The 21,115-nt window shown below is 41.4% G+C and overlaps 1 protein-coding gene across 2 annotated transcripts in view; it reads right to left on the bottom strand.

Moving 5' to 3' along the window:
- UST (uronyl 2-sulfotransferase) overlaps positions 1–21,115 on the bottom strand; it is a gene marked incomplete at its 5' end in the record, with an annotated part of 258,937 nt that overhangs the window by 144,721 nt on the left and 93,101 nt on the right. For both annotated transcript variants that reach the window (XM_081093661.1, XM_081093662.1), the window contains one exon: positions 9,422–9,465. In XM_081093661.1, coding sequence (XP_080949787.1) covers positions 9,422–9,465 — 44 coding nt within the window. The remainder of the gene's footprint in view (positions 1–9,421; positions 9,466–21,115) is intronic.

Raw genomic sequence — 21,115 nt, 5'->3', positions numbered from 1 at the left:
TTATGGAACCAAAGAATGCTATAATATAAAACATTCAGAGACAATAACAACATCAAACAAATTCTTAGAAATAAAAAAAACCATAGGGAAGAAACTCAACAGAAAGATTGAAAGACAAAGGTGAGAAATTCTACCAGATGGTAGAGCAAAAAGATAAAGAAAAATAAAAGAAACAAAATAGGAAATATAAACTATTAGTCATGGAGGTTCAACATCCAAATAAGAGGAGATCAGAAAAACAGAAAGAGAAAATATAGAGGAAGAAATCAGTGAAAAAATTCAAGCAAATATCCCAAAACAGAATATTAATTTCCTGATTGAAAATCCACTGAGTACCCAGAAGAGTATCTGAAAACTTACACACAGTAGGCACAAAATTATAATAGTTTAGGACAATAGAAATAAGAAGCTTCCATAAAGACAGATTCGATTTTCATATAAAGGGTCAAGAATTAGTCTTCTCAACAATAATACTGTATGTAAGCTACAAGTGGAGAAGGACCTTAACATTCTGAGGGAAAATGATTTTGTGGCAGAGACATTTAATGCTCACAATACCTAGGAGGTCTATTTGTCAACACCCTTGCAACTGAGCAGGGTTTATGACCAATTCTGGTCAACAGACTGCTTATAATCGTAACTTGTCATTTTCAGGATGAGGGGATAAAAAGTCTTTACACATCCCTCCAGCTCCTCTCTGCCCTGCTGTTGTGACATGGAGGTCCGAGTGGAGAAGATGAAGCCATAATATATAAACGGCCTGGATCTCTGCAAGAGCTCTGGAAGGGAACTTTCCTAAGAGCCATCGGACCCACAGATGGTCTTACATAAGCAAGACAAGCTCCAAAGTGTGAAGCCACTGAGATTTTGCAACACCTTAGCCTATCTTGATTAATATAGATTCCCAATCTGGAATTTTATATCCTGTCAAACTATCTATCAAGGATAGAATAAAGACATTTTCAGAAATGCAATGTTTCAGAAAATGTCCATCCTGTGCACCTTTTCTCAAGAAGCTCCTGGAGGCTGAGGAAAGAGATACACGGAAGACAGAATAATGCCCCCACCCAAAGATGTCCAAGTCCTGACTTCCTGAATCTGTGATATGTTGTTACCTTACACGCCATAGTAGACCTTGAGATGGAGAGATTATCCAGTATTAGTCAAACAAAACCAACATAATCACAAGAGTCCTTATGATAGGTGGGCTCGAGAAGCTGGAAAGTTGAGGAAATAGATTATCTTCTAGAGCTTCCAGAAGGAAGAAGCGTGATTTTCGACTCACTTCAGACTTGTGAACTCCAGAGCAATAAGATAATGAATTTGTGTTGTTTTAAGCCACTAGGTTTATTGTTATTTGTTACAGCAGCAGGAACTAATGCCACATGGCTATGCAGGAAACTGGAAGCAAACGAGAGTGAAGGGAGCTCCCGGGACACATGTGAGCGGGAGGCTGTGTGCAACCAGCCAGATGGGAGCAGATGCCAAGGCCCAGGAGAGATGTCAGCAATGCGACATTGATAAAATACCTAATGTGTCTGGAGGCTGTGAGAGGAGATTTACATCACAGGGGAAGAGTTTGAGGGTAACTTGGAGACCACAGGAAAGTATGAGCATAAATTTCCAAACCAAGACAATTATTTATTACAAAGAAAACAAAAAGCTAAACAGGAAAGGAAACATTATCGTAATGGCTCAGCTGCGGCTATTATTTACCTAGTGTCAACAATAAATACACTGAGTACTCATTTAGACCAAATAATACACAGTTTAGGAGGACTGAGAATGAGAAAGGTGCTTGCATGGTGGTAGTGGGCAGCCTGCAATGAAATTGCTAAATCCTGTTCCACAAAGGATGCCAACGGACAATGCCTAAAGCTGAGAAAAATCAAGAAGCAACATAATCAGGTTACTCAGAGATATGAAAGCTAATGCAGTTAACAGAATAATTGCTTCTGCAGAGGAGAGAGTAATAGGGAAGGCGTAGTCAGGGGTCACTTTTTATAATAAGCCAATGAGCCATCTCATGCTTTAAACTCTATGCAATAGGTACCTGCTTAACTTTAATTAACATAAACACTACATAAAGGGACCAGTAAAGTATTCACAACAAATGATGTATAAGACTTTAGTACCCTTCATTTATATAAAGAAAGATTGGACAGGACTGTGAAAAACTCTTCATTATGGTTGCCTCTGAGTGGTGGCAGTATGGGTGATTTTTTTTCCCTACTACTCTATAATTTTCTGTACTTTCCAAATTAAATCAAAATAGAAGCATGTATAATATTAAAAACCAAAAAATTGATCATATGCTCAAGGAAGACATTTAAAAAAAACGGAAAGAATTAGGTAACTATACTGGGAGCTGCTAAGATGATTAAGTTACTAGTAACTTTGAAAACCCTGAGGCAACTATTATCCTGCCAAGAATGGTGGCATTTACTAAAGCAATTTCTTAATTAAATATATCTACCAGATACCGTCTCCTAATTTATAAGAACTCTCGGGTTCCATAAGCTGTCCCTCCTTTAATCCTTGGGCTAGTTCAGCACACTACTAAGTCGTGTGTTTATAGTCCAAATTTGGGATGTTTATAGACCAAATTTTCCTTGGGCTAGTTCAGCACCGAAGCAAGGTCTTTTACCTTCAAATTTAACATTTCATGCTTCATTTAAATATCTCTCTAATGTTAAAGGCAACCCAAACCCAACAACTTGTTGAGTCCATGATTGTAATTGGTGCTGGTTTCAATAAAGTTTGGAGAACATGGTATCAGTGATAACTAGCTCTTGGGTCTTGGGTAGTGGAAAAGGGAAGATGCTAAAAGAACAGTAATATGAACCACATATTTTCAGACCTGTGACTTCACAGAATTTTTTTAATAAAAGAAAAAGACGGAAGTGAAAGATGTACTTAGTAGCACTAAACATTTGTTGAGGAAGAAATGAGTTCACCATATTCTTCTCGGAGAAAAAGTGGACACATTACATGCTCCTAACATTGATAAATTTAGATGTACTATTTCTGAACTTGGACACAGATCTACATGGAATGTTGAAATCTCAGGGGGCCACTAACTGGGCCAAACACCTCTACGTTCATGATTAAGAGCTGTGATGAGTACAAAGGAAAGTGAAGCAAGAATACAGGTGACTTCAGGATAAGAAACAATAACCCTATTATGTAAGGCTAATTTGTTGGCCTTTTGCAGATCCTTTTACCTTCTAAGCTTTTAATTATCCTTCTCAAACAAAATACCAAAGCATAAAGTTCTTTGGAGCACACACTGAGCTCAAACACCCTTAAGAGTTATTTAAAAACAAAACATTCAAGTCATTAATTTTCCTACTATTTGCAATGATAAAAAAAGAGAGAGGGTGGAAGGGACTCCTTCAAGGTCATGCTCATCAGAGTGAAACTTATTCCTGACTCCCTGCCTCATTCTGTCCTGCTACTTCTTTCTTTCTCGAATCCTAATATATTTATCATGAATCATTAAACACAAACCTATTACCCAGTGCAATTGATTCTTCCACAAAATGAAAAGCAGCTCCACTTTCTGTAAGTTTTTTTTTAAAAGACTTTGGATAAAGTCAGGATTAGACGCAGAGAACAATATTAAGAAAAGCTTTATGGCAATGGGTCATGGAACACCTTGCTTACTGTGCTGAACTAGCCCAAGGAATAAAGGAGGGACAGCTATGGAACCCAAAAGTTCTTATAAATTAGGAGATGGTATCTGGTAGATCAACTAACCCGTAATTAATTGCTTTTAAAAATCCAAAGAAAATGGGGTTGGAGATTGGGAGTGAGAATTACTCTAAGTTTTCCAAAACAGAGTTACCAAAATCTGTCAAAGGCCCTATAAATGAGATACTGATAGTACTAAGAACCACTGCTGGGTGCTCACATGTGCTTGGCGTCATGCTAAGTATTTTCTGTTTATTGCATTTAAGCCTCACAGTTCCAAGAGGTGGACATTACTAATCTCATTTAGAAAAAACAACAAAAACAAAAACTGAAGTTCAGTGAGTTAAAGTACTTAGTCACATCTCTAGGGTTTGAACTGAGATCTGATTTCAAAATCCATACTCCTCAGCCTTCTGTAACCAACAACAACTAAGAAAGAATAAAAAATCTGGCGAGCTAAAAAGTTTTAAGTCTAAGGCACGGATATATTGGGTATATGGGGTGTACATTTTATTTATTTCACTATTTTTTGTTTGGAATACTCCATAGTTAAAAAGAAAAACTGAGAATAATGGCTACTGTATTGAACAAGGGTAGCCTAGAAGAATGATTCATTATGGAAATCAATTGTATTACATCACCCTCTATATTTCTTATTGCATTACCCAAAATACTGTACATCTTTCTGAAAGATATAAAAGAAGGTTGGAAGTACCATCCTTGTAGTTTGCTTTTAACTTCCATTGAACAGAATGGAGAATTCAGAATTTTTCATTCCTGACTCTAAGGATAAAGAAAGGAAAATTGACAGAGGGAGAGGTTTCACACGTATTAGAGCAGCGGTTCTCAACCTGTGGGCCGCGACCCCTTTGGGGGTCGAATGACCCTTTCACAGGGGTCGCCTAAGACCATCGGAAAACACATATATAATTACATATTGTTTTTGTGATTAATCACTATGCTTTAATTATGTTCAATTTGTAACAATGAAATTGGGGGTCACCACAACATGAGGAACTGTATTAAAGGGTCGAGGAATTAGGAAGGTTGAGAACCACTGCATTAGAGAAATCTGAGATAAATGCCAAGACTTAAACAATAGCACTCAAGACTCTAATGATAATGGAGAAATGGATCATGGAGGTGAAACCTCAGCTACAAGTCTTCAGATGATGACATCCTACATCAAGTCTCTGAAACTCAAGAGTCCATTAGTGAACAATATATTTCTAATGACAAAAAGAAAATGTGGTATTCTCATGCAGTTAGTCATCAAGAGAAAAAAAATCAGAATTTTGCAACAAGAACCTGGATCATCCATTTTGTTCAATGAATGTGGGACAGTATTCTTTCATCTTCTGTGATGTTTACATACCAAATTTTGCTTTACATACAGTTTGTTAATGTATAATTGCTGAAGGTGTATATGTCCACAAAGATGATTGGAAGGCAAAAGATGAGGTAGAAATTAAAAAATTTACCAGATGGTTAAAAAATTAAGAGTCCATTGTACTCACATGGTAAATGGTGATAACTATTTTTTGGTGATATGCTGAGGGTCAAAACTTGTTTATTGTGACAGTCAAGGTCCCAAATAACTTACATAAAAGAGTAAACTCTAGCAATAAGGTAAAAATTATTGCATTTCTACTTAAATTGGTGATCTTGAAATGATTAAAAGCATGGGCCCTGAAGCTACACAGCCCTGGGCTGGATTCCCAAGGCCAATACTCAGTGCATGACCTTTGGCAAGTTATTCAGTCTCTGTAAGATCTAGTTCCCTCATCTGTAAAATTAGGATTAAAAATTATTTCCTTTTTATAGAGTTTTATAGAGACTAAACATGCATGCAAAGCACTTGGCAGAGTATTTGGCACATAGGAAACAATAGACATCCGCTATGGAACATGATTTTATTTTCCTTGAGTTGTTTAAACCAACTCTCCTTATATATAAGATTTGGAAACCCAAAGCATGTGAAATGATAACTGTCTTGGTAGGCACCAGAACTGATCATTGCAAATACTCGATGCTCATGTTCCAGGTGAAGTGAATCTGAATCTAGGAGGGAGAGGTCAACTTTCAGTGGGGGAACGGGGTTGGGGGGGGGGGGTGGCGCTGCTCTGGGAGGGTCCATAAAACTGCAAATGGAGCTTTAGGAGCCAGAGTACTGCAGGCTTTCCAGTCCAAGTTCAATCTCACACCAGGAATTTTTTTTCCTGGTCTTCAGGTTGAGCAGACATTACTTTAGTGAATTAAAATTATGCAGAACAGCATAAGAAATAGGGTAAAAATCTCATCATCTGCAGAAAATATGATGATCGTTCCAGGCTCTTTTCTGCGCACGCACTCACATACACACACACACACAAACACACACACACACACATATATACACACACATGCGCACGCACTCACATACACACACACACACACAATTTTATAAGAAGTGCAATCTTACCACACTTGCTGTTTTATGCCTGTTTTTATACTCGAGACTATCTTTCTATTTCATTCGGAAGAGGTCTACATGTTCATTTCTAGTAGGGATCTAATCTTAAGGACTGTATTCTGTGCACACACAGAATGCCAGTAAATAAGTGGTCAACAAAAGAAAATATTAACATCTGTTTTTAAATGACTTAGCTCAAAAACTGAGGTGAGCTGCGAGGTTCAAGTAGATTTGAAAAACAAGTGAAAATCAGAGGCATTTGGTTCTCTTTTATGAAAATACCGGAGACAATGAAGACCTGGGCCCTGTGTGTGCCGTGTGGCGCACACCCCACTCCCCAAAAGGCTATTACTTGTGGAACGTGAAACTTGTCGAACTGCGCTTTTAATAAAATGAGACCCCCGCCTATAAACCTCGGTACATGTTCAGGGCTTACAAATCTTATTCTATCTAGATCACAGCTCTTTGGGTCTTGGCATCAACAAGTTATTTCTGAATGCTAAACAGAAATGAAAACTGTGGGTCTGGACGCAGTCCTGCTGTCCCCTGCCAGGCAAGAGGGTTCACGCTGGAGGCCACACATGTCTGAGTCCTTATCCTCTGGGTGCCACCATGCCCTGGATATGCCAGTGGTCTGTAGACCTAAATAACCAACGCCCCGCCTCGGGGGACACTCAAGGGACTGGTGTCTGGCAGTCTGACCTCGTCACTGCTGGGATTCATTTCCACCCTGCCAGAACTAGTAAGCACGGATGAAAAGATGTTAACATACCGATATTATTTTTACCCGTTTTTGTATTATCCTTATTTTGGCTACTGCTTAGAAAGTCAAGAGTGTTTTTGCTATTCCACTTCTAGATAATGAAAATAGTTATAGTGAAAGACTGTATTATATAAACTTGTGCTTGTTTAAAGAGATTATAGCCACAATTTTCAAACTTGGAAAATTTTACAATCTCTTTTATTCTGAAAGTGGTGTAAAATGATCTGATAGGACCTGATCAGTTTTGTATCACAGGGAGCCTTAGTTGGAGGTGGCGGAAGAGGGAGGGGTGCAGGCCAAACTGCATGGGGCAGCGGAGGGTGGGGGTGGCACAATGCACTGACAGAGGAAGACCTTCAGGGGCAAGGGAGAGAGCCCAGCAAACACAGAACCCAGGCACTGAGGACACTAGCAAAGGGACAGACAGGATGGGCACCCCAGCACGAGGAAGGCCCCCAGGCAGACTAAAGGGGTGGCCCCAGGCTGGTCACCAAAGATTGAGTAAAAGAAGGTAAGTTCATATAAAGTGGGCCTGGGTCTTCTGAAGAGGTAAGACCCTATTTATCAAACCTAGAACCCAAAGCAATGCCCCGACATGCCATTGAAGGAAACAGCTGATGGGTCTCACATACAGAGCCGCCTAACACCTCCCTGCAGGGCACTTGGCCCCTCTTGGGAGAGAAGTACAATCAGTGGCAAAGGAACCTAGCAGGCCAACTGCGCTATTCTTCTTTCCCACCCTGACTCATTTTCCCTCCTAGGCAGGTTATTGACCAAAGGAAAGACGTTTTCACTACAAAAAAAGTTACAATGGGAGTCATCATGATACTAATAAATAGCCTTTATATAATTAGCCATACCACTCCTTGTAGGCTATTAGCAGTAACCCCCCCCCCCAAAAAAAAACAAAAAAAAAAACCACACACACAGAAAATGGCCAGGGGAATGGTTTTCTCTACATCCGTGGCCTTATATCCCCAGACCAGTAGCACCAGCATCTATCAAGAGCTTGTTATAAATGCAAACTCTCATATCCCCCCTCAAACCTACCAAATGAGACACGCAGAGGCTGGGCCCTGCAATCTGTGCTTTAACAAGCCTCCGGTTTGAGAATACTGGCCTCGTGGAAAGACCTGGGATAGGAGCCAGGAGATCTAATTCAGATTCCAGCTCTGGGGGGCATGGTCCAACTCAGTGAGATTGAATGAACAGCAGTGCACGGACATGAGGAAACTGAGATGAGATGGACATTGTTCTTCTCCTCAGATGGTGTCCGATCCTACGTCCTTTTTTTCCTCCAGGGTAGGAGCTATTTTGCTGCTGCTGCTCTTGTCTTGTCTCATATTTGTATTCCTAGTACCTACAGCTTCCCAGGCACTCAGTATGCAGTGGGCCGCGCGGTAGAGCCATTCATGGCTGCGACAAGCACTACTGTACCATTCATCAATGATCTTAATGTTACCCCAGTCTAGTTAACATTCCCCACCACTTATTTAATGTTCATAGCATGCCAGACGCTGAGTGCTTGTCATATTTCACCTCATTCAATCCTTTTAGTCGTCCTATACTGGGGGCAGTATTTTTAATCCTACTTTGCACATTACAACACTCAAGCTCAAATACTAAGTAATTTGTCTAATGTCATACACTGAAAGTGGCAGAGCCAGTGGTGAACCCGGAAACACCTGATTCTGAAGCTCATGGGTTTAAATGGGGTGGAGTTCTTCAAATCCCCAACTCAGAGCTGACGTGAGGATAAATTCCCAGCTGCTAAGGTTAGCGGTTGGTTTTCTTCTCAGTATGCACTTAAAACTGTACTTTGCAGGCAGCGCCTTCAGTTGTCAAAGACTGTCTTTATATTTTTGTAGACTGACATTTGGTTTTCATTGATTTCAAGAAAGTAGCTAGTGGTAGAGAACTACATTAGATGGTCCTGCCTAAAAAGCCCTATATGTAAATCTGATGTACAATGGGCTAGAGAACTTCGCTAGATGGTCCGGACCCTTAAAAAGTAAAGCCCAAACTGCTTATAGAAAGAACAAAAGTGGGCACACAGGCCAGGCCACGTCAGCCTGGGGAGGGCACTGGCAGAAAAATCCGGTTCTAACGGGTTGAGCCTTGGGTGGAGTGTACCAATGAAGGCAGGCCGGGGAGAAGTGGGCAGGAGTCTAGCTAAGGCTCTAGGGATGGGGAAGCTGAGTTGTGGGCATTACATCATGGGCCAGCATGGATGCTGAGGCCAATGAGGCAGCAAACAGGGGAAGCAGCCAAAGACCTCCAGTGCTGTGACAGCTACAGCTACTGATGAGACCCTGGCTCTCCTCTCTCATCATTTTGGCTACCTCCACATGCTTCCTTTTCTCCATACTATAAGGCAAAGATTAGCTTGCCATCAGCCATCGACTATTTTCTTTTGAAGAATTCAGAGCCAGGAGAGATGTGGTTGGGGTTGGTGGAGGCTGTAGGTACTAAGAAAAGGAAAAAGGGATTTACACCACAAGCAGAGGCCTTACCTTACTAGGAGGTGGTCCATGGTCATCCAAGTAAGTGGAATTTCCTAGGGAAAAAGAAAAAGAAGAAAGTTGGTGAATCAATACTTTTAAACCCAAAATGAATTCAGTACAAAGTCATTCCAAATAAGCATTCTAGATATATTTCTATTCAGACAATTACCAAAGAAAAATGGGCAGGATTTTTGCTGTATTACCACGCTTGGTTAATAGTTTCAGCAGTTACAAATATTGTATGCACATAGGTGTGTGTGCACACAGATATACACATGCAGAAACATGCACCATGATTCCTCACCCAATATTTGTAGATAACCCATTGTACATCAGAATTACATAAAGGGCTTTTTAGGACAGATTTCCCAGCCCTGTGCCCACACATTCTGATTCAGCAGCTCTGAGCACCTGCATTTCTAACAAGTTCCCAAGTGAGGCTGAGGTGGCAGGTCCTAGAACCACTGCACTGTTTCTCCACTTTGTCTTGATTGTCAATTTCCTTCATTTTTTCAGTCTAGCTTGCTTCCGAGCTCCTTTTGTCTTAGTATAATAGCCACTTGCTGGTTTGTGTGCTTTCAGAGTGCATGGTTACTGTTTCCTGATGAACAAAGACTCAGTGGGGTTAGGGCGGGAGTTAAAGGTTATTGAGTTTCTTTAATATAACAGGTACTCTGCTAGGTGTGTTACAGGTATTCATTCATGTAATTCAAGTATCATGAGTGGGTTGTAATTACCCCTGCTTATGGAGGAGAGAGCAGAGGCCTGGAGAAATCCAATGATTGGCTCATGGTCACACAGCTATTAAATTGCGAGAGGAGAGAAGACTTTTTTCCAGAGGTTGCTCGGTTATCTGCCTATCCAAAAAGCCTAGGGTGTTGACATCTCCAGCAACCTGGGTATGGCCAATGTGCCCACCTGGCAACATGCTGAATCACTTGGGGGAGCCAATGATATGACCAGTATAACCAGAGACTCTTCTCCAAGAGGCTACACTTGTCGGTCCCGGGGAAGTCACCTCCATGAGAAGTGAAGAAAACCAGACTCTCTCACAGAACAAACTATAAAAAATATGGTAAACACAAGAGTACTTAGAACAGTAGCACAGGGAATAAGGTAAATGTCCTCACTGGAGTAGATGAAAGATGATTTTTTAGGAAAGAGCAAAAGTGGCTGAAGAAATTGGAATAAAAAGAAAAAGCAGAGTTTAGGCCAAGGACAGTTCAAGTGGGGACATTTATCCAAACATAAATAAGTGGGCTTGGCCTGTGGGCCCTTTTCTGTCCTGAAGCATCATCCATCCCTTTTTCTGTGTAGTCTTCTGATTTAACACCCACTTGATGTTAACAAGGACTGCACTCTCACTGGCCAGTTGGACGAGGTAAAGGGACAACAGCCTGCAATATCCATGCACAAGAAAGACACGGAAGCACAAACACCTGGCATGCTCGTGATTGTGTTATTTTTATGAAACTTTGAAATATGAATGTGATTTACTGTTTTGTTAGCTCTTAATGATTGTGCTGCACTCCACTGGGAACATACACAAATAGGAAGTGAGACCTATGTCTGCCTTAACAAAGAGGAAGTGCACAAAAGAATTCAGAAAAACAATCACCTGAGTCTAGAGCTGTGGTCGGCAAACTGTGGCTCGTGGCTCTTTGGCTCCTTGAGTGTGGCTTTTCCACAAAATACCACAAAATACCACGTGTGGGTGGCGCACGTACAGTGCGATTGAAACTTCGTGGCCCATGCACAGAAGTCGGTACTTTGTGGAAGAGCCACACTCAAGGGGCCAAAGAGCTGCATGTGGCTCATGAGCCACAGTTTGCCGACCACTGGTCTAGAGAGATATTCAGAACTGTCTCTACAAGGCATGGGTATAGCTGCAGAGGGTTCCCGTGTGCTCATCATGTAAGTGTGTCTTCCCAGGAGAGATGCAGAAATTCCAACGTGCTCCAGCATGTTCTCCAGGTGTCAATCTCAAGCTCCAACAACTAAATGTTTCTAAAACACTAAACGTTTCCATAAGAACCAAAGTCCCTGAAACTCCTAAAAAGGACTGACCAAGCCTGACTGCTACCTCAAACTCCAGACGGGGGTCCCACTGACTCCTTAGCACCTCCTTCTTGATTGTCTACAGGCAACTCACCCTTTGACAGGCCAAGCAGAACTCTATATTTGTTTGGATTCCACCCCCCAATTTCTGCCTCCCCTGTTTTCCTTGTTGGGTTACAGGATACACCGCTTCTCCCATAGGCTCCAAAGTCCCAAGAGCCATCCTTGATTCATCTCCTTCCCTTAACCCGTACAATCCAGTTGCAGGTCCTGTTGGCTCAGCCTTCACAATATTACTCAAATCTGATCACATTTCCCCAGGCCTTCTGGGCCATCCCAGAGAGCCCTTGGGTTTCTTCCATGATCTCTAATTTTTCTCCTATCCATACAGCAATCAGAGGGATCTTTTAACCTTATCAATCCGACCATGTTAGCCCTCTGTTTAAAATCTGTTTCTCCAAGAACAAAATAGTCAGCACCTTGTATGGTCTATAACCCTACATGACCTCAAGCCCTGCCTCCTACCACACCCGCCACCAGCCACAGCAGCCTTCTCTCTGCTCCCAACACACCAACCTCTTGTGGGTCAGGGACCTTTTGAAGTAGTTCTCTTCTCTGGAGAAAAAAAGCTCTTCCCCACTCCCTTCACTCAGGCTCAGCTCAAATACCCTCCCTCCCTCCCTCCCCCCTCCCTCCCACCCTAATGGAAGACTTCATTTCCTTCTGCGCAGAGAAAGGAACAGGGCTGACCGGTGTGGGCACTTGCACTGTGGACTCCATTGTTACCTCCACCAGCAGATCCCTGACCTCCCATCCAGTTATGTTCCTGCATCTTCTTAGGACAGAGGCTCTAAATGCCTTTGCTTATAACAGATGTACAGAAAGGGAAAAGAAAAGATACCTGGATTTCTTAAGTTGGAGGCAGCAAATTTTTCTTTTCCTAGGGTATAACTGTATTATTATAATGTATTTACGTAGAGCTTTTCATCTTAGGATCTCAGGCTTTCCTAGTACAAAGTAAACAAAACTGACAGAATTTTCAAACCTGAAGCTAGTAGCTTTTTGTCTGTGGAGATCAAAGGGAACACTTATCACAAGCGCTTCCCTAAACATCAAAGAAGCTTCCTGCTGGTCTGTCTTACAGAGGATTCTACTGAGGGTGTCAAGTTTTGAGGAAAGAAGATCCCTCCAGCCTTTGAGCTTGGTGCTCCAGATGCAAATCCGGGAAGAAAGAGGGGAGGAGGGCTCATGAAGGGTCTGGAGCCAGGATAAGGACAAGCACTCACCTATCACCCACCTCCACTGCTCTATGAACGTCCACTTCTGCGCCCAGTCTCTAATCCCAGGACCCAGCACCCTGTGAGGCAGTACCTCTTATTTTTGGAGGCACATCATTTCATTTCTTCCCAGAACGTACCCACACTGGTCAGCCTCCTTTTCGTATCTCAAGTCCTTCCTTTTGGGATCAAGGATTACAGTCTCTTGTGAAGTCAGAAAAAAAGGAATAGTATACCCACCACATGTTTCCCCTCCTACCATCAGTCAATCTTTCAGAAGACTGTCTCTAAACCGCCAAGAAATTGCTAGCTCAGGCCGGTATCGACCTAACCCTCTTGGAGAAGTCAGGTTTGTCCAGGCTGCTCAGGTGGGGGGAGGACACGCGTGATAGCTGATCAGAAGTAACACGCCAGCCCTGCACACTATTCAGCCGGCCCATATCTGTACGTGGGTTAAAATGTATGGAGCTGTACACTAAAACCACTGCCAACAACGCACTCATGGTTTAATGGTGTTAATGATGCCCTGATGAAAAGGCGAGTGATCTCAGATTTTGCAACCAGCTAAATCACAATCCATTCTAAATCTCACCCTACCCATCCAGCCCTTCAGGATGGAGACCTCACACCCTTTCTCCCACAGGCTCCAAAGTCCAAGAGTCATCCTTGATTCATCTCCTTCCCTTAACCCGTCCATATAATCCAGTTGCAAGTCCTGAAGGTGGTAAATATAACATGAGAGATCATGTGTGAATTTGCAAAGGGTTACAATTTGTGGACTTACTAGAGTGTTTACATATTCCAGAGTCATTGGCGGAGAGTATGTTATCAATGTCTACCGACTTCCACCATCAATCACGTAAACTATTTGCTACAAATATGCATTTCAGGAAACTCATGTGAAGTCTGATACTAGGAATTAGGAGGCCACAATTTGTGACTTGGCATCTGAAGATTCCTGACTGATTACCATAGTATACCTGGATCTCAGTTGGCAGGACTAAGGCATGCTAACCATGCAAGAACCATCAAAGTCTTCTGCGACAAGAGCAATAAAAAACCAGACATAATATATACCTACATATACAGATTATATCTCACTTTTACAATAGAAAATATCCCCAAGAAGTATCATTCCACTCTGAATAAATTGCTTTACCTCCTCAAAGTTTTCCATACACACATCTGTAAAAATGAAGTAAGTTCATAAGTTATTGTAAGGAGTTACCCCAGGGTATTTTCATTCCATGAAAAATAGTTAGAACTATACCTGCACATAATGAGCACCTGGTAAGCTCACTAGCAGTCCTAGTTGTACTCTGAGTAACAGCAGGAACAGTCTAAAACCCTACTTCCCTGCTTTTTATTCTCCATTCAGTAGTTTTCAACCCCTGATCCCTCTGCACATTCCACTTGCCTGCAATGATTTTAAGAAATGATACAGGGTCTCGCCTTAGTTGTCCTGATTTCATTATTCTGGGACAAGTCATTTGGCATTTGGTATTTTCTAAAGTTCTTCAGGTAATTCTAATGTCTAGCCAGGGCTGAGAATCACTGAGATGCATAATACAAATTAGTGTATTTCCTAATTCAGGTCAAATCTCATTTTTTAGTAGTAAAAAGTAACAGACTTTATTCAAGCTGATCCTAATCACAGGTCACCTCCGTCATTTCTTATTGTACAACCGGAGTTCCAAATCAGAGGAGAACGCTGATGGAGCGCTAATGCTCTCAGAGGCGCTCCCAACCACAGAGGAGGCCGCCAGGCAGCTCTGGTTCACACCTGCTCCAGGGACATAACCAAACTGAAAAGGACGAAGGCTCACGGGCTGCCGAGAGTGGGCTGGCCCAACGCACTCTGGGTTTACCACTTAAACTACATGGGTTGCCCAAACCTTTCTGAGACTCCACAAATCCTTTCAAGAATAATTTTTAGACATTCTAGTTTCGGAATATATTTGCATTCTGTTGCACCCTTCTTGTTTCAAGGTAAAATGGGGAAGTAAAAGCATCCTCCTCCATCTGCCCAGAGTATCCCCAGACCCCAGTCAACTTAACCAGGGGATATTCTGTCAGTCCTTGGAGACATTTATATTTGATCCCTATGCACACTTTAAGGGCCCACAAGGATCAAAAAGGAAAAAGCCTCCAGAAAATTTGAAGCAAAGACACTGTCTGGTCCCAGCCCAGTGAGGCACCCCTTTTTCCAGGCAGTTTACCTGGAGTGGAGAGGAGATGGGGGGCCTGGTCAGCACATGTGAACCCAATAGAAACCAAAACAACTGGACAAAGAAGAAACTGCTAGGAGCACTGACATGAAGAAGGGCTGTTGGATAGAATTATCAGGGTATGTGAAATAGCAACAGTGGCTCTTATGTAAGAGGAGAGTAGAAAGGAGCTCAGGGGGATCATTTAGTGGATTCGGGAAGATATCACTAATAGCCATGACTGTCACTGATGATAAAGAGCAGCCCGGGGTGATAGAGGGACTGCTGCAGGCTGCAGAACAAAAGACCTGTGCTCCAATTTCACTCCTACCCCTTCTGAGTTGAGTGACCTTGGAAATATCACCTAATTTCCCTGGAGCTTAATGTTCCCACTTGCAACACAACTACATTAATAGTAGCACCTAAGTGGCCAGGTGGTTATGAAAATGAAACAAGACACTTAGCACAGTGCCTGCCTGGCATATAGTAAGTGCTCAATGAATGGTAGCTATTTCCTCATCTTACATTACCCAATATTATCATTTATATTTAATTTAACAATTTTCTTTCTTATTGAGGAAATCAAAGAGAATCCTGAGTCCTGGGGAGCAGTTTATTGTTTTAAGGATGAATATTAATATAAAGTAAGTATTTGTCATTATCTATTATTTTCCGACACTGGCTTGATATGCCTTCAAAAATATCCAATTTCCCCCCAAATTGTTTGAAATACCTTTAACAACGTGCAAATGAAGTTAGAGAACCTTCAGGGGATATAATTTATTCGTGACTCTTAAGTCTTGCATTAGCAGATTTATTTTTGTCTGAATTGGTCCCTGAAGAACAAAAGTGTTTTAATTCCTATTCCTCTTATAGAAAACATAATATGCATTAGTGTCAACGTCAAAAAAGCCACCTCTACACTGTGCCAATTTTGATCAAACATCAGCAGTTCCTTTACAAAGTCTTTCTTCCACGGGCCCTTTTAAAATCATAATCATGAGCAATTGAAATGCTTTTCTCTTTGACTCAGAAGCAGACATTTCACACAGGATTCTGGTTACCTACAGCAGGATCCTATGGTTGCATCTCCCCTTCCCACCCCCTGTGGAGTCTGGGCCTCTGATAAGACCCTGTTAATGAAGGAGTCACTGTTGAAGGCAACACTGAAACTCCAGCTTAGTCGTTGCCAAAAAATTATGCTAATGCCCCCCTTTCCACCGTTAACCATGGGTTACATTTCTCTAAGAGGCAGCTGTCAGCACACACCAGCCGTGGTTAACAATGAGGAGTTTGTATGCTGAGTAAACATCTCCAATTGCCCCAGTTCTTATAATTAACGCAGCCCCCAAAGACACTGTAATGGAGGAAAATTGCTTGCACAGCTTTATTTAAGCTTTAATAAAATTATTTTCCACTGAATTCAAACCAATGGCTCTATGAACTATCAATACTTAAGTATATTTACTAAAATACCTTTAAAAAAATACCTCGAATAACCACCCAATCAATTAACAAAGGCAAAAATGTCTGGAAAATACTTTCTTGATCTTAAATGATAAAAATGAGCATACCAGACACTGAAAAAAAAAAAAGCAAATTAAACTGTTATCAATTATGATTTAGAAAGCAGCTTCCATTTGTAATAAATTTTAAAAGCAAATTAATGCTTCTTTCTTTGTATGTCTGGTTAAAAAATACTGCCTTTTCTATATACATCTTTTTCTTTCATTAAATCTGAATATACATTTAGGATGTCAAGGGTACATTTGTAGAAGAAAATTACTTTTGGAATCAAATGATCAGTGAACTACTGCTATAATAAAAACCTAAATATAAATAAGAGTTATTGCCAAATTAGCTCAGGAATTCATTGCAATCATATTATATGATCTCAAGCAGATAGGAATGGAGTATCAAACAGACATGGAATCCCTTGAGTTTCCGTTTCAATCCAGTAGATTTTCCTCCCAGAATAATTACTACAGTCAACTGACCCCTCCTGTGTAACTGTAATACACCCACTAACAGAGCAGCACCAGCCCTGCACACCTCAAGCTCTAACCAGAAACCAGGTAAGTCCTCTTCTTCTACCAGGATCTACCACCATGTAGCCATCATGAGAATTGACACATTCAAGCACATGCTTATGGCATGAAGCCAGTATGGGCCATACCTAATCATACACCTACACCACATACACCCACCCCATATGATTTCAGAAAAGGAAAATAACTACAGATATCATATAGTCCAACCCCTCAACTTATGAAGGAAATAACTAATCCAAAGAGAGGTCGATACACATGGCAGGTTAGTATAAGAGGTTAAGAATAGACCAGGTTTGCTGAAACCGGTTTGGCTCAGTGGATAGAGCGTCGGCCTGCGGACTGAAAGGTCCCAGGTTCGATTCTGGTCAAGGGCATGTACCTGGGTTGCGGGCATTTCCCCAGTAGGAGATGTGCAGGAGGCAGCTGATCGATGTTTCTCTCTCATCGATGTTTCTAACTCTCTATCTCTCTCCCTTCCTCTCTGTAAAAAATCAATAAAATATATTAAAAAAAAAAAGAATAGACCAGGTGACTGGTGCTCATTCCACAACAAAACAGTCTTATTGCATGCCATTTTTTACCCTAAATGGTATTTTCAAGCTTGATCACATAATTTACTCTGCAAACTTGAATTAGGATGACTTTGGGCTATTCTTACATAACCAAATTATTTCTCTAAGGATAAAGATATATCATTGAGAGAATTTTGAAAGAAAATATGCTTCCAACATTGATGAGACGTCCCAAAGAGAATAATTTAAATGCCTTGTCAGTGGCTACAGGGCACTCACAATCTTTGAAGGCTAATGCATTAACTTCGATGTTCAAGTTTTAGCATGTTTTATTGAAATGTAATTCATTTGAATATCAACTTCCACAAGTGAATCAAACACATATGAGACCTGGCCCTCTGCAAAAATGTGAGATGCACCCTTGTAATGGAGTCAGGCACAGCAACATTCAGGGGGTGTCTCCCAGGTGTGTCTTGAAGAAAAGAGGGGTAGGTGTCCCTGACCAGGGTACCCAGTGCCTGGGATGCAGTACTTGGAGGTGGGCAGGATATCTGCATATCCCTGAGAATGGCAAGTTTAAGTTAAGGATATCCCTATGATCTTGAAATCAAGATCAGAAGATGAAGTCTCATTTAGGAGGCAAAGGGAAGTTTGTGCAAAGCCAAGGGCTCCAGGGCACAGCTGAGATAAGCTTACATGTGTATGGAGTTCCAAAGTTCCCTTGCACCATCTCAGCAGCACCTCCATCAACCCTGAAAGACCAACACGGCAGGAAGGAAGCTGATCCCCCCTCCACACCATCTCTGGGCTCTATACAACAGTGGGCAGATTGGTGGGTTTCCTGTGGCCACCATGTGTTCCGAAACATCGATCACCACTGTGAGCCTGGAAGAAGGCTAAACCCATGGTCAGCAAACTGCGGCTCATGAGCCACATGCAGCTCTTTGGCCTCTTGAGTGTGGCTCTTCCTAAGCCTTAGGAGTACCCTAATTAAGTTAATAACAATGTACCCACCTATATAGTTTAAGTTTAAAAAATTTGGCTCTCAAAAGAAATTTCAATCGTTGTACTGTTGATATTTGGCTCTGTTGACTAATGCGTTTGCCGACCACTGGAAACCAAAAATCTGATGAAAGAAATCTGTGAGAACCCAGTGAGGAAACCCCATAGGAAAGCCATCAGCGGGTCCTGGTGATGTTCTAGGAGTGAAATAACTCTTGCTGGGTTACAGATCACTACTTGCTTGAAGTTTGGTGTCCAAGCAAACATATATTTTAATGGATTAAAAAAGACTTTGTGTTTCTAGCTCTGCCTCCTACTTGATGGGTTTTCTGGGCCATGGCCCGAGGCCACTGATAAATGAGCATCTGTGTCTTCTACATTCTAAATGCAACAGTAGTAAGATTGACACAGAAACGACTTGTCACTTGCCAATTCTTTTAATGCTTTAGGGAAGTGAGAGGAACAAACATTCTACGGGGCATTTCGAGTAAACTGCACTAATGATATGCATGTGAACAAGACTGCTGAAGAGATGCTCATAAATGCTGATGCTGATTGGGAAAGTGTGTGGGTGAAATGGTTTGCTAGCAAAGTCGGTCTCATGCAAATGCGGTGAGGCACAGCTGTCCCATCTGGGGTGACACTTTCATATAAAACTTTCAAGTCACTCAAGGAAGTGATCTTATAGTTTCTTCCTCATTAGGTCTTCAAATGTAAAAGAGGATTTTTAATAGAACAGCAGAAGTTATTGAATCATTCAGAACAGTAATCCCCACAAAATTAACTAGCAAGCTATCACATGAGCCTGGCGGTACCTATTTAAAAAAAGTGAGTTTCAAAATTTTCAATCTCTCTTTTTTTTAATCATCTCTCTAGTTCTATTTTGTATCAGATTTAATAGGAGTAAGGCAAGATTTTGTGGTTTGTAGAACTATAATATTGGAAGATAAAAAAGGATTCTCATACATCTATACGTTATTCTGCAGGCACAGGTAAACATACCACTCAACCGGAAAAAAAAAAAAGAGCCAAACAAATAGATGCCTAAAAATCATAAATTCCTTGCCAAAATGAGCTGAGGTCCAGGGGAAAGAATGTAGGAGGGAAAAAATGTGGGCTTCGCAGTGAAATCCATTTACTGGGTGTAACCTTGGGCAAGGTCTTAGTTTCTGGGCTTTGGTTTTCCCATAGGTAAAACAGAAAGAATAAGACTTACCTTTTAGGGCTGGGGAGATTCGAATTACCACTTATTAATTGCCTGGCACGCATACAACAAAGCATAGCTGTTATGATTATATTTAAAATAGACCTCATTTAAAGACATGGAATGTTAAATAAAACCCCTTCTGAGTAATCACATACATAAACATCAGCCCCAGCACTGAAATATGCATCCCTCATTATGCACTAGAATGGCCTGTCACCACCTTCCTCCGTCTTTTTCAGGATTTATGATGGGAGGTTATACCTAGGCATGAATGCAATGCAATTTTTAAAACCCTGGCAGGATTTAGGTATTCCTATGCTTGTATTATTATTCTAAAAGATAAAGTGTGCTGGAGGTCATACTAGTAAATACTCTTGAGCACATAGTGGATCCATTTCTTTTCTAGCGAAGTCTTAATCGTGCCTCCCAACAAAATGAGTTGGGAAGTATGCTTCCTTACACCCAGCAAGAGGAATCCTTTGTAAAATCTTAGAATTCATCACACAACTGGATATACTAATGGCCTTTCAAAGTCACAATGAGCCACTTTTCTGACCCATTGAAGCACTGAGTCTGAGGGCAGAGGCAGACAGCAGACCTGAGAGCAAAGGCATAGCTCTGCTAGAAGAAAATCGGACAGATTTCATCTTTGCATTAAAGCAGAGAGCTAGTTTCTGGTCTGTTTACTTGTGAATTCCAAATATATTAAAGCCTACTTAATTTCAGCTTGCCTGTTGGAGAATGCTTCTTTTCTTTTTTTTTTAAAATATATTTTATTGATTTTTTACAGAGAGGAAGGGAGAGAGATAGAGAGTTAGAAACATCGATGAGAGAGAAACATCGATCAGCTGCCTCCTGCACACCTCCTACTGGGGATGTGCCCGTAACCCAGGTACATGTCCTTGACCGGAATCGAACCTGGGACCTTTCAGTCCGCAGGCCGACGCTCTATCCACTGAGCCAAACCGGTTTCGGCGAGAATGCTTCTTAATAAAATAATTTTCTCCAACAGCAGAAAACAGCAATCAAATAAATGAATCTAGGCTAACCCCAAATAACTTAATGGTCATGATACAGAGGGAGCATCAGCTCATCGAAGACAGAACTTTCAGTCTAAGGAGTCATCTGAGGTGGCATTGGTCTCAGAGCCGCGTCCTCTGAGAGGCGGTGGCAAAGTCACAATGACCAGCCCCAGCTGAAACTGTAAAGAAGATTCTTTCACTGGATGGAAGGAAACGCATGGCGACCTCCAGACCTTCCTCCCAACTCTCAGATTCCCTGAAGGCCCCTGATGGCAGCAACAGCAAATGAAACTACTCATCTTTGAAAGTTGCTTTACTTGTCATGTAGATCTCAGGCACATAAATAAGTGTGTACTAGTATGTATAA

Source organism: Myotis nattereri (genome assembly GCF_964212035.1).
Source record: "Myotis nattereri genome assembly, chromosome: 6".
Taxonomy (NCBI): Eukaryota; Metazoa; Chordata; class Mammalia; order Chiroptera; family Vespertilionidae; genus Myotis; species Myotis nattereri.
This window is presented reverse-complemented; position numbering and strand designations above follow the sequence as displayed.